This window comes from Stegastes partitus, unplaced genomic scaffold (genome assembly GCF_000690725.1).
Source record: "Stegastes partitus isolate 25-593 unplaced genomic scaffold, Stegastes_partitus-1.0.2 Scaffold1277, whole genome shotgun sequence".
NCBI lineage: Eukaryota > Metazoa > Chordata > Actinopteri > Pomacentridae > Stegastes > Stegastes partitus.
This window is the reverse complement of record NW_007579008.1, coordinates 54,472-68,127: the sequence shown is the minus strand read 5'-3', so window position 1 is coordinate 68,127 and position 13,656 is coordinate 54,472. Positions and strand designations below refer to the sequence as shown.

The window sequence follows — 13,656 nt, the reverse complement described above, 5'->3', positions numbered from 1 at the left end:
TACCTCAGGGGCAGTTTGGAGGTTTGGGGGTAAGAGCGGTGGAGGGTCAACCTCCAGCCACATTCAGGTCCGCGGGTCAAATTGCAGAGAGCCTCTACACACTGGGTGTAATTACCCGACATAAAGAAGATTCCCTGACAGGGAACTTTTATGATGTTTGATTTTCCCATTCAGGAGAATAGCAAGAGGTAGAAGACGGGGGAAAGAGGGGAGAGGGGAAAGAAATTATAACAAACATGAGGCGTTGGATTTGTAATTTCTGTTCCATAGTAAAGTTGGGAGGTGGATTTAACTCCTGACAATAAAGAGCATTTAAACAGGCTGAGTGTTATTTTAGTGGAGATGTCGCGCCCTGCCCGCCTCGACACACTGAGGCTGTTTATGAGCTGCAGACGCTGCAAACTGACTGTAAACTAAAACACTATGAATGAAGATCTGCTGCTGCTCACACTGTCACAAAAAACGGGAACATTACCCACGTTGGACTCTGCAGACATACCTGGTCATCTGAGACGTCTCTGGGTTCGCTCTCTTGACCGTGGCGCCCAGGGCCCCGAGCTGACGGAACCGCCGCTTCCGAGATGGAGCCACATCTGTGATGTCACGCAGGCTGTCCTCCAATGGGCTCGGAGTAGAGGTCTCTGAGGAGAGAAGAAGTAAAAACATGAGAGACAGAGTGAAAATATAGTTTCATTATAATAATATTCATCTTACAGCCATTTTCACAGTGCACTCAGTATCTGCTGCCTGTCACTGATACAGGGATGGAGAGAGTAGGAAGAAAAAGACACAAAGAAGCAGCAAAGAAAAAAATGACTGACAGACAGACAAACAAGAAAGAAAGAAAGAAAGAAAGAAAGAAAGAAAGAAAGTTACTGTTGGTCAACAGAGTTCTTCCTGTAGTCGTCATGAATGTCTACAAAGAAGTGACTCAGTAACACAGTTCAGGATTCATCCTCTGGAAACCAAGATCCATCTGAACTAAACACCACCACGACTCGTCCAACAACTTTTCACATATTGTGTTAACACACTGAACAGTGACTCACTTGTTAAGGTCAAACTGCAACGTACTGGATTTCACATTTCCTACTGCCTGGTAAATGTGCACGTCTTTGAATCTCCTCCCGTCCACTGTCGCTACAGCGTCATTAGCGTTACATAAAAAGCTCCCCTCAGAGCCACAAAGAGTTTCTTGGTGGAACGTCCCTTTAATGTCAGTGGTTTAAAACTTCCAGGTGTGCAGCCTTTAAAACACACCGACACAAGAGGTCCTGGTTCACCTCCACTGTTGAAGGGTTGTTTTGAACATATCGTTCCTCTGCTGTCAGAGGCTCTGACGAGGCAGCTGAGGTCTCACTAACATCTGCCGCGAAGTCGTCTCATCAGCCGTCATCACGTCAAACGTTCAGGACGAGTGTGCAGAACAACTGAGAAGTTCTGAAATCAGCCACAAGTCAGCATGTTGGAGGGATCAAAGAGCGGAGGAACAAGATGTGAATGATGGTGGAGAATGTAGGAGTTACAGGCCCTTGAAGTACATAAGGTGGGTTTAAAATTTCCCCTTTTAAATTTGTGTTATTTTTTTCCAGCACTTTGAGCACCATAACTTCATAAGCACAGGTGACAGACACATGACATGTTCAGGTCTGGAAAACATATTTGAGCTGCAACCAAATCAATGTTACATCCACTCCAGGTGTCACGATCTGGAGCCAAAATCAGTTTTTTGTTCAGCACGAGCATCAGTATGATGGGATATATCATAGTTTTATTATATTCTTTTACTGTGCAAGTAAATGAACAGATGAGACTGCCCAGCTTGAATTTTGCGTTCAAATCTGGATGTCTGTCTCTGAGATGTTCAGATCACTTTGAGCGCTTTCCTTTGTTTTTATTCATCATCCTTGATCATCGACAAAAACTAATATTTCCCTTCAAAATTCTGGTTGTGTTTTTTTGTTGCACATGTAGTTGTTGTACCAGAAACGCAACAACTCACAGCTTCTACGCTGCCTGCATTGCCTACAGAACCACAGAAACACAAAGACCAATCCCTTTTCAGGCGTTTGGCACCAATTTCATATCAATGTCATGACATCCCCAAATAGGTTGAAGTTTCAGGGATGTTTGAAAACTTCCCACGGTTCCTTTTGTCTCTTCGTGTGATCTAAACCAACTCCAGGATGAGGAGATCAGGCCTCAGACCGCGTGCTGCAATACTCCTTGTTCTTCTTGTTCTTTATAACTCTGCCTGGATGTTTGAAGTCGTTCTACTGCAGGATGAATTTGGGACGGTACTGTATCTGGTTTCCACATCATCCTCACTGTCTGCTGTCAGTACACTGTGTCAGGTCTCTGAAGGCTGAAGCCTATAAAAGCTGCCTGTAAGACTCTGTGTCGAAAAATCAAACCATAGCAAAGCAGACAGGTGTCAGCAACACAGGAAGGGAGCTGTCAAATAAAAATCTTGTTTTTATTCCTTTTTAAAGTCCTGAAAGTTTATTTTCTCAGACTGTGGACGTGAAACAAAAACACATAATTTCTGCCACGGGAAAGTTTTGATTGTTTCTCTGCTCCAACTTTTTAACCTGTTACAAAAAATCATCACTAAATTTTAACTTTTTAATTCTGTGTTAGTCAATCATCTTGGCCATAGTATGAGGTCTGTATATGGTTGAGTTTTTACAGGATGTTTTAAAATTAGTTTCACCCACCAAGGCATGAACTCCACAAGACCTCTGAAGCCCGCTACTCATTTCTCCCACATCTAGTACATTAACTATGTCTTGAAAAGTTGTAAGAAATATTAAATTTGGCTCCTTTAAAAAAGGCCCTAGAGGTTTTTTCTTTTTGTTTTTGCTTGTTGCAGTCGGCAACACCAGTAGCTGACAAAGTATATCATAGTCAGAAGTAAATCATAGTAGATCAAGGAAATCATAATGGACAAGGGTCAGCTTTAGCAAAAACGTAAACAAATTATTTGTGTTAGTTCTCTATCTATTTGCAGTCATTGTAAGTAGGAATAAGCAAATCTTAGACAATTAAATCAGCCGTCATTATAACAGTTTAGAATCAATATATATAATAATGGTTGAAATGAATGGAGTAAAGCCCGTGTATTTCTATATGCTGAAGAAACTGTTTGCTACATAATCATCTCTCAGTGATTTCAATGAACCGTCTGACCATCTTTGTAGCCACTTTGTGTCTTTTTGTGGTCGTTTTCTGTCTTATTGGTGTGATTTCTGTCTCTGTGTGGTGATTTTAAGTTTTAGTGGTCATGATGAGTCTTTTTGGTTATTTTGTTTGTATGTTTTACGTGTCTTTGTGGATATTTTGTGTCTCATTGTGGTTATTTTGCATTAAGTTGTGGTCGTCTGTGTCTTTTTGTGGTTCTTTTGGGACTCCGCATCGGTTTATGTGTGTCTTTGTGGTCTCGCTGTGCATCTCTGTGGCCATTTTGTGTATTTCTGTTTGTTTTTTGCATCTTTTGTGATTTGTTGTGGTGTGATTTTGTGTCTCATGGTTATTTTGAGTCATATTGTGTCTTTGGATTGAGGGGGGAAAAAGAGGAGAACAAACTACCAGAACCTTGTTACCATGACGTCACCATCGTGCTGTCATAAATGAAACAAAACGCTTTCACTGGGTGGAACCTTTAGAAGGTTTCTGTACATAATCTCTATCTAATGCCTTTTCACTGGTGGAAGCAGACTCACGCACACACAACAAAACTACAATTTCCCCAAAGCTCCCTTCACCTTGTCCCCTCCCCTCCCTCTATCTGCTGGCCGTCTGAGTTATTGTCGTGGCAACAGAAGCAACACATGCCCTGGGAGCTTCTCCTCATCACCGGAGGGGGAAGCCCAGCAGGGGACACCAACGTCACCGACACAGCTTCAAACGAGCCCAACCTAGCTGTTAGAAAGTGGAAAAATCACAGATGTAAACAGATGAGAGGAGGGCAGAAAACTCCCCCAAAAACCTCCCCATTCTGCACTGCCCCAAACACCTCCCCTCCCGCTGATGGCACATTAATCACATCCAGAGCCGTCTGGGAGCAAAAGTCTAGAGGTTGATGAAGTGTAACGTCAACGTTAGAAGCTGGTTGTATTTAAAGGTGTTTTGGGACGTCAACTCAGGGGGACCACCGCTCTGCATTACATAACTCCACAGTGATGTCATGGCGAGTTTCTGGGCATGAAAAACACACAAGCAATGGCGCAACAGCTACTGAAGATCTCACAACCACACTCATAATTTACTGAAGGATTTTAATGTTAACGTAAACGCTGCCTGCTAGGTTTTAGCACTAAATATAAATGTGTCCCAGTGAGAAATGTTGCCGCTCCACTCTATGACGCCTCAGCAGGTGTTTTCCATCAGTCCACGAACACCTGCAGCAACACTACTCAGTCTTGTTCAGAGATTAAACCTTGTGCCTTAAACACAAGATGAATCATGTTCTGTAGGTGAAGCATTAAAGTTCATGTCTGAAGACTGGCTACATATCTGTCAGTGTGTTAATTCATCACACTGAAACCGAACACAGAAACAACACGAGCCGATTACGAGACAATGAGACACAGACGTGGAGAAGATTCCACAGAAGAAGAAGAAGAAGACTCACTTTAAAGGAGACGTAAGATGTCGCTTTGTGGACGTTTTGTCTCTCTTTGTGTCTGTGGATGTTTTGTCTCTCTTTGTGTCTGTGGATGTTTTGTGTCTACTCGTGGTCCTTTTGTGGTCCTCTTGCCTTCCTCTAAAATCATTTTGTGTCTCTTTGTGCTCATTATGTGTTGCTTTGTGGTAATTTTGTGTTTTTGTGGCTTTAATGTGTCTCTTTGTAGTCATTTTATGTCTATTTTTGGTAATTTTGTGTCACTTTGTGGTCATTCTGTATCTCTTTGTGGTCACTTTGTGTCTCTTTGTGTTCATTTTGTGTCTCTATGTGAACACTGCGTCTCTGTGGACATTTTGTGTTTATTTGTGGTCATTTGGCATCTCTCTGTAGAAGTTTTGTGTCTCTTTGTAATCATTTGCATGTCTCTCTGGTCATTTTGTGTCTCTTTGTGCTCACTTTGTGTCTCTGTTTTATTTTGTGTTTCAGTGTACACTGCATCTGTGCGGACATTTGTGTTTCTAAGTGGTCGTTCTCTTTGTGGCTGTTTTGGGTCTCAGTGTGGTCATTTTATGTGTCTGTGATTGTTTTGTGACTGCGATTGTTTTGTGTCTCTGTGTGGTCATTGTGTGTCTTTGTAGTTGTTTTCTGTCTGTGTGGTCATTATGCGTTTATTTGTGGTAATTCTGAGTTTTTGTGGCTTTAATGTGTCTCTTTGTAGTCATTTTATGTCCATTTTTGGTCATTTTGTGTCTTTGCAGCTTTAATGCATCTTGAATGCATCTCTTTGTGGTCACTTTGTGTCTCTTTGTTTTCATTTTGTGTCTTTATGTGAACACTGTGCCTCTCTGGACATTTTGTCTTTCTTTGTGGTCATTTTGTATCTCTTAATTTTCATTTTGTTTCTTTGTGGTCATTTTGTATCTCTTAATTTTCATTTTGTTTCTTTGTGGTCATTTTGCATCTCTGTCTGGTAGTTTCGTGTCTCTGTGTGGTCCTTTTGCATCTCTTTGTGGTTGTTTTTTTTTTAACTTCTGTGTGGTCATTTTGTGTCTCTGTGTGGTAATTTTGTGTATCTTTGTGGTTGTTTTGTGCCTCTTTGTGGTCATTTTGCATCTCTGGTAGTTTTGTGTCTGTTTGTGGTTATTTTGCCTCTCTTTGTGGCTGATATGTGTATCTATGTGGTCATTTTGTGTCTCTCTGCGGTAGTTTCATCTTTTTGTGGTTGTTTTGTGTCTTCTTGCAATCCTTCCATAAGAGAAATACACAAAGAATGTTCCTTGAAAAGTTCCCATTTTAGTGAATATCAGCACAGCTCTGTAAACTATGTGGCAGTCTGGGGAATTTATAGTATTAAACTTAGGTGTTTCTGCAATTAAAGGGCTCCGACTCACTGCACTGGATTAGGTTGTGTAGAGGAACATTTGCTGCATGTGGAGATCTTGTGCCCCCCTTTTTAGCAGATATCTGAGCAGTTCTACAATAAACGGCACAGCAGTAAGTTATTCTGAAATTTGGGAATATATGTCACCTGAGAAAACAACATTCACCACAGATATCAGATGTAAAACTCAGGCACAAAGATTCATGTGGTGTAAACTAGCTCCAGCCTGCTTGCTGTGTGCTTCACTGACAGAGCTCATACCCCTGGATGGTAAACTGGAGGCTGGAGGCGACTGCACCTCCTCTGGCTCCTCGTCCGTGCTGCCTCCATATTCATCGTCCTGACCTGCTGCTTGGTCTGACTTCACTGGACTCATCTTCTTCTGCTTGTCAGAACTCCTACAGAGAGCACACAGGGTATATGATTCATTCATAGTATGAAGCAACAGTTTCAAAATCATAACTACACTTTCATAATAAAAAACAACACATTTAACATCACATGACCCAATGTGACTCAGAGAACTGCTGTAATGAAGGAAATCCTTGTTGAGCAACAACAGCTGAAAATCTGCAGTCTGAAGCAGCTTCAGTATACAGTGTCGAAACATGTTGAGTCTGTGGGCAAACAGACGTAGAATTCAGGGGGAGACGTGACACACAACATGAGGACACTAGAGAGACAAAATAGACATAAATGGACACAACATGGCCACAAATTGGCACAGAATGACCAAAAAAATAAACAAAATGATCACGAAGATACAAATGACCAGAAAGTGATGCAAAATTACTACAAAGAGACACAAAACGACCACAAAGCACTGGGTCTTTTGCTCACTTTCAAAATATGAATTACTGGCTCAGAAAACCACTGAATCTACGTTATTGGATCCTAAAGAAAATGACAGTAAACGTGATTTGATGTTGATTTGAATTAGATCCTTATATATTCCATTGCACTTTGAATGGCTACTGTAAAAAAGAAAAGGAACAAATTGGTGCATATAATACCCCAGATTGCAGAAGATAAAAGTGTGTAACGCTCCAGATTGTTCAGATGAAACCAATGTGTGGACCGATTGTGAAACTGTAAAATCAAGCGCACCTTGTGTCCTGCAGCGAGGTGACGGTTTCCTGCAGACTGCGGATCTTGGCTTTCTTCTCGTTCAGGACCACGACAAAGCGAGAGTACAGCTCTGCCTCCAGGGTGTCTTTACCACCAGCATAACGCTTCAGCCTAAAACACACACAAACGCACACACAAGTCAGATAGACAAAGGCAGGGGCAACACAACACCACTGCTGCTGATCAGTGATGGATAGTGAAGTCAGGAAGCCGATTACAGAGCCATGAATCACAGGAAGAGAGCAGCACTGAGTATTAACTTCAGAGCAGGTTTCACCTTGAATAAATAAACTTTTCAAAATTATCATCTATGTTTTCCTTATTGTCATAAAACACCACATCACATATTTTATTGCCCAGAGAATGTTGGTTTTCAAAAGGTTGAAAAACACCAGCTGGCTATTAAACTCTGAAATATTTTCTCTGTCTGACTGTTTTTTATTATTTTGTCCTAAACTGAGATATTTCATTTTAGACAGAGGCATAAAAAGTCAACAAAGACAGACATTAGAGCAACAAGGCACAAATGACCAAAACGAAACACAAAATAAACACAAAGTGATACAATAGAACAACAAAGACAACAACAAAACACAATACACATGAGAGCAACACAGACAAAATCACCAAAACAACAGACAAAATGACCACAATGACACACAAAACAAAAACGAGACACAATACGACCACAAAGTAAGACACTGGACAAAGAGACACAAAATGTCAAAGTCAGACACACATTAGAGCAACAAAGAGACAAACCAACCACAAAAAGATGCAAAACAACCACAAAAAGGCACATTAAAGAAGCAAAGACACACAAAATTACCATAAAGAAACAATGAGACACATTATAGTGACAAACAGACACAAAACGACAACAAAAGACACATAATATAACAACAAAGAGACAAAAAAACACTAATGGAACCAAAGCACATTAAAGAAAAAACAGACAAAATGACCCAGAGACACAATATGACCGTAAATACACATTATAGCAACAAAAAGACACAAAATGACCACAAAGAAACCCAATGCAACAACAAAATTGAGACAAAATGACTACAGAGAGACACATTTTAGCAACAAAACTAGATAAAACCACGCCTCAGATGAGACGGCTTGTTGTTTCTTCAGCACTGGATTTTGTCTCTTATTCTGAAAATAGAACTTACGGGCTTTAATTGGGAAAAAATATACAAAGCTACTCCATCCTCCTTTTTGTTTGTTTGATAACTGATTGCTGTTAAATTGAAAACACATATCTGTGAGGTGTTTTTAAAGGTTAACATTTTCTCATTTTTGGGGGCTATTTTCAGTGGACTTGATGGGGTTCCTCTACTTTTCAGTGCATGATGAATGGACAGTACGTGGAGCCGTGTGAATCACAGAGGCCCCTCTGACCTCGCTGGGCGTGACAAATTCACATTAACACCGCTGTGACATCAGCTCATTGCTCAAAGTGACGTACAGCTGCAGGAAGAAGACCCCTCCCCAACCTGTGACTCAGAGGGAACCTCTGATGGATTTCGGGGAAATGAAACCTGTGATTTCAACCTTTCAGGGCTGCAGGTTTCCACCACAGACGTCTTCATCGCTATTCTATCATCTAATATTCCTCACTCCAATTGTTTTTAATGCATGCTGATACCTTTAACAAGTGTGGTTCATTGTGTTTTAAGAACAAGGAAGGAAATTTTGTCTTTTCACTTCTTGTCTGTGCAAAGCATCACATCACACTGCAACTTTTATGCAGCTTTATACAAAAGGAAAACTTGCAAAGTTCTCTTTTTCCATGAATGATGAACAAGAGAAGACCATCTGATAAAACATGTCTTATTCTGACTTAAGAGTTTTTAGATACACTGACTTTTCTTTTCTTTTTTTTTTTTAATTTAAAATGACACAGAGTTTGTTGACATGCAGGCTCCACACGTGCACAGCCAAATGAGTGAAAGACTGGAAAGAAACACTGGACAGGAAGATTTGTTTGGAAAACTGCATGGAAATATTTTAGCCACAGAAAGGATGCAGTTGACTAAAAACAGGTACTCGGTCAGCGGTATGTGCAGTTGTTGCCACCACAAGAGGCAACAATTAGTTTGACTATTTAAATCATCACCACAGAGCCATTTATGAGGAGTGCAAAGCCAAAACCGAATGAGAGTCAAAGCAAAAGACCATTTCAGTTGTCTTTGCCAGTGTTACACCATATAGAAGAGTTTATAAATGACTGTTCAAAATATTTTTTTTCTTTTTACGCAAGTGCACTTCTCTACGAAAATCACATCATTTTTTATAGATTAGATTGCTTATTTTTTTCCAAATAGTTATTCAAGTCATCTGTTGCTAATTCCTTCCAAGTCATGGACGAAAGTATTGGAACCCCTGGATTTTTTCCAGAAAATACACCATTTCTCCCAGAAAATGTTGCAATTACAATTGTTTTCGGTATACACGTGTTTATTTGCAAAAGTGTCGTACGTCCTCATCTGAAAGAGAAGAAGCGCTATGGCAGGAGATCGAGGAGAACCCCACTGCTGACAAAGAGACATTAAAAACCCAGACTGGAGTTTGTGAGGAGTTTGAGTAAGCCTCAATCCTTCTGGGAGAACGCTTTGTGGACAGATGAGACTAATGTAGAGCTTTTTAGAAAAGCACGTCATTCTACCGTTTACAGAAAACGGAATGAGGCCTAGGGCTGCAGGGTGGCGCAGTTAGTAGCACTGTTGCCTCGCAGCAGTTGCCGGTTCGCGTCCCGGTGGGGGCACCGGAATCTTTCTGCGTGGAGTTTGCATGTTCTCCCCGTGCAGCGTGGGTTCTCTCTGGGTTCTCCGGCTTCCTCCCACAAGGTCCAAAAACATGTTGAGGTTAATTGGTGATTCTAAATTGTCCGTAGGTGTGAATGTGAGTGTGCTTGGTTGTCTGTCTCTAAGTGTGGCCCTGCGATGGACTGGCGACCTGTCCAGGGTGTCCCCTGCCTTCGCCCCAAGTCGGCTGGGATAGACTCCAGCCCCCCACGACCCTAATGAGGATTAAGCGGTGTATAGATAATGGATGGATGGATGGAATGAGGCCTACAAAGAAAAGAACACAGTTCCTACAGTCAAACATGGTGGAGATTCAAAGATGTTTTGGGCTTGTTTTGCTGCCTCTGGCACTGGGTGTCTTGACAGTGTGCAAGGAATCATGAACTCTGGAGACTATCAAAATATTAATGTAGGGCCTCGTGTCAGAAAGCTGGGTCCATGTCAGAGGTCATGGGTGTTGCAGCAGGACAATGACCTGAAACACACCTCAAAAAGCACCAAGAAATGGTTGGAGACAAAGCCCTGGAGAGTTCTGAAGTGGCCAGCAATGAGTCCAGATCTAAATCCCATTGAGCACTATGGAGAGATCTCAAAATTTCTGTTGCAAGAAGGCACCCTTTAAATCTGAGAGACCTGGAACAGTTTGCAAAAGAAGAGTGGTCCAAAATTCCAGTTGAGAGGTGCAAGAAGCTTGTTGATGGTTACAGGAAGCGATTGGCTTCAGTTATTTCTTCCAAAGGGTGTGCAACCAAATATTGAGTTGAGGGTGCCAACAATTTTGTTCAGCCCATTTTCTGAGTTTTGTGAAAATTATGTACATTTTGGCTTTTTTCTTCTGCTTTTTTGTGTTTTTCAATGCACATAAACGAAACGAACACATGTAATTGCAACAATTTCTGTGAGAAATGGTGTATTTTCTGAAAAAATTCCAAGGGTGCCAATACTTTTGTCCATGACTATATAACAGAAAAACTAAATATGACAACATCATTTGTTTCCAATATTATGTAGCCTTAGTTAATGCCCCTTTATTCACATTCCAGTTATGTTAACTAATAAATAAATGATTCAATTTAAGTGATTTGGGGCCGAGACAGGTAAAAGAAAGAGGAATTATATTAATGAATAGTTTTATTGCGTTTGACAAAGAGTTACTGAATTAATAGTAATAATCTCTGCAGAAATGTAGGACTCTCAAGTCATATTGCTTGTGTGTTTTGCTACTTCTCATGCAGCTCCCAGAACTAAAAAGTAATTTTAAGATCTGTAGCACACAATAAATTAAATTCCATTATCAACACACCACTTAATCCTCACTAGGGTCGTGGGGGGCTGGAGTCCATCCCAGCTGACTCAGGGCGAAGGCAGGGGACACCCTGGACAGGTCGCCAGTCTATCACAGGGTTACATCAAATTTTGTAACCACAATCCTGTACTTGGGAAGCAAAAACTCTGTCAGATAAATAGAGTAAAAAGCAAGGCTTCCTTTCTGAAATCTTGCATATTTTAGGCCCCTGGGCTCCATGCTGTTTGTGGGTTAGGGTTAGGCTCCTGTCACTTTTTTCACTGCAATATGAAGTCCTGCACCTCTATGGGAACAGTACAACCATGGCTAGAAGTAGAGAGAACTTAGAAATGTCTTCTGTGTAATGTGACACAGTTCTCATTGAATAAATTATGTGAAAACGTAACATTTCTTGAATCATTTATTTGACAAGAATTGAAATTAATAAAAATAAATAAACAATAAAAAAAATTAAAAAAAACAGGACTCAGTATGTGCAACAGGTTTCACTAACACTGGAAGAAATGGTGGTTTAAAATGCTATAAATATTTTACTATTCACATTTTAAATTTGTTTCGATACTTCCTGCTCTAGGAAAACACAGCCTGCAGATCAGCTGAAAACACATTTTTTTGCCACATAGCTGTTGGTCGCAGTTGAGTCACTATTATTATTATTTTTATTTTTTGATTTTTTTTTTTAAAGTAAAGTTAGTTATTTTGGTTAAATGTCATACAGTTTCTAGTTCTGATAAATAATGTAATTTGTCCATTCTTTTAAAGACAACATGCCTTTTAAACATAAGAATGGTTTTGGGGTTCACAGGTTTAAAGATAGTTACGTACAGTTGTGGCTGTCGTGGCCATCTGAGGTCAAACACCAGCTGAAAATCACTTAAAGTCATAAATAAGTTTAAAAACTACTTTGTAATTCTGTGAATAAACCAAATATTCCCCAGACCTTCAGAGAGAATTTATCTTTTCTGGAAGTCATCATGCAGCCCTGCCTATTGTTGGCTCCCAGCTGCAGGAATCTTTTGGCTGTTGCTGAGCGTTTTGAGTGTTTTGTGTGTGTTTACTCTGCAGCGATGCGTTGCTGTTCTCGTCTCAGTCTCTGGTTCTCCTCCTGCAGTTTCTGGTTGTGGTGCTGCAGAGTGTTTCCTCTGCGCAGACTGTGAGTCAGTAACTCCCTCACTGCCTCCACCGGCTCTGCGACGGCCTCCAGTACCACGGAGCCCAACCTGAACTGAGACCAAAGACACATCCGCTGTTAGTCACAGGCTTTTCACATTCAATAACTGTTTGTTTCAGGGCCGATCCAACAGTTACTTCATTATTGATTAATCTGCTTGATATTTTTCTGATTAATTAATTGTTAAATGTGGCGCGTTTGTATGCACCATTTGTAAAAGATTATGATGTTGCCAAGTGAAGCTGATCCTTAACCTTGGCATTTCTCATTTGTGTGAAATTTTGTCAAAATTGGAGGATGAACTCTTGATTTATAGCCAAAGACATGCTATCTGCAGTCAAATGATGTCATCGCTGGTTATTTAGTACATCTGGAACAGAATTTGACCTCAAGTAGTTTCCAACAACCAACATCTAATAAGCTGCGACTTGATAGTTGGGTCTAAGTGAACATTTGCATCAAATTTGATCAAATTCTTTTGAGTTGATCAAGAGATTTCACATTCATGAGAATGACACAGACAACCTGAAAATACAACACCAAAGTCCAAGATGACGAAGGTCTTGTTTTGTCCACACCCAAAGATATTCAGCTTTACTGTTATAAAAGAGGAAAGAAACCAGAAAATATTTACATTCAGGAGGTTGTCGTCACATAATTTAGATTTTTCAGACCATTTATTTGATTATAAAAACAGTTGATAATGATTTATTGACTAGTTGATTAGTTACTCTTGCAGCTCTACAGTGCTTCGTCTCAGCTAATCAAAAATTCAACACTTTTATCTGTTTGCAGCATAATGTTTCAAGTATGGCTGCCTGATAAACGTAGTGAGGAAAATTAGGGATTTGTGGGGCTTTGTTTGAGACCACAGGGCAACTAGTGGGAAGAGAGAGAACCTGCTGCTTTAGAGCCAAAGTAACATATGTCATGTGTTTTATTGGTGATGTGCTACTAAAAATAACAATATTGATAATCAGAAAAATGTTCAGTCCCAATAATCAGCCAGGCAGGTAATCTGTTGATCCCCACAAAAATCTGATGAGAATCTTCCAAAAACCAAAGAGAAAACCACAAAAGTCTTTACATTTAAGAAGCTCAAACCATCAAATGAAAGATTTATTAAATAATAACTAATCAACATTGATTAGGAATGAAAGGTAACATCTTCAAATGTGTCATTTTGTCTGACAAAACATCCAAAAACTCAAACAAATATCACGTTTAAAG

General features: G+C 40.2%; 1 protein-coding gene across 3 annotated transcripts in view; it reads right to left on the bottom strand.

Moving 5' to 3' along the window:
* Positions 1-13,656, bottom strand: part of LOC103369363 (DNA repair protein XRCC4-like) — a 44,428-nt gene that overhangs the window by 13,358 nt on the left and 17,414 nt on the right. For all 3 annotated transcript variants that reach the window (XM_008298064.1, XM_008298066.1, XM_008298065.1), the window contains exons 4-7: positions 12,314-12,480; positions 7,116-7,247; positions 6,270-6,406; positions 500-641 (exon numbers count right to left, since the gene is read on the bottom strand). In XM_008298064.1, coding sequence (XP_008296286.1) covers positions 500-641; positions 6,270-6,406; positions 7,116-7,247; positions 12,314-12,480 — 578 coding nt within the window. The remainder of the gene's footprint in view (positions 1-499; positions 642-6,269; positions 6,407-7,115; positions 7,248-12,313; positions 12,481-13,656) is intronic.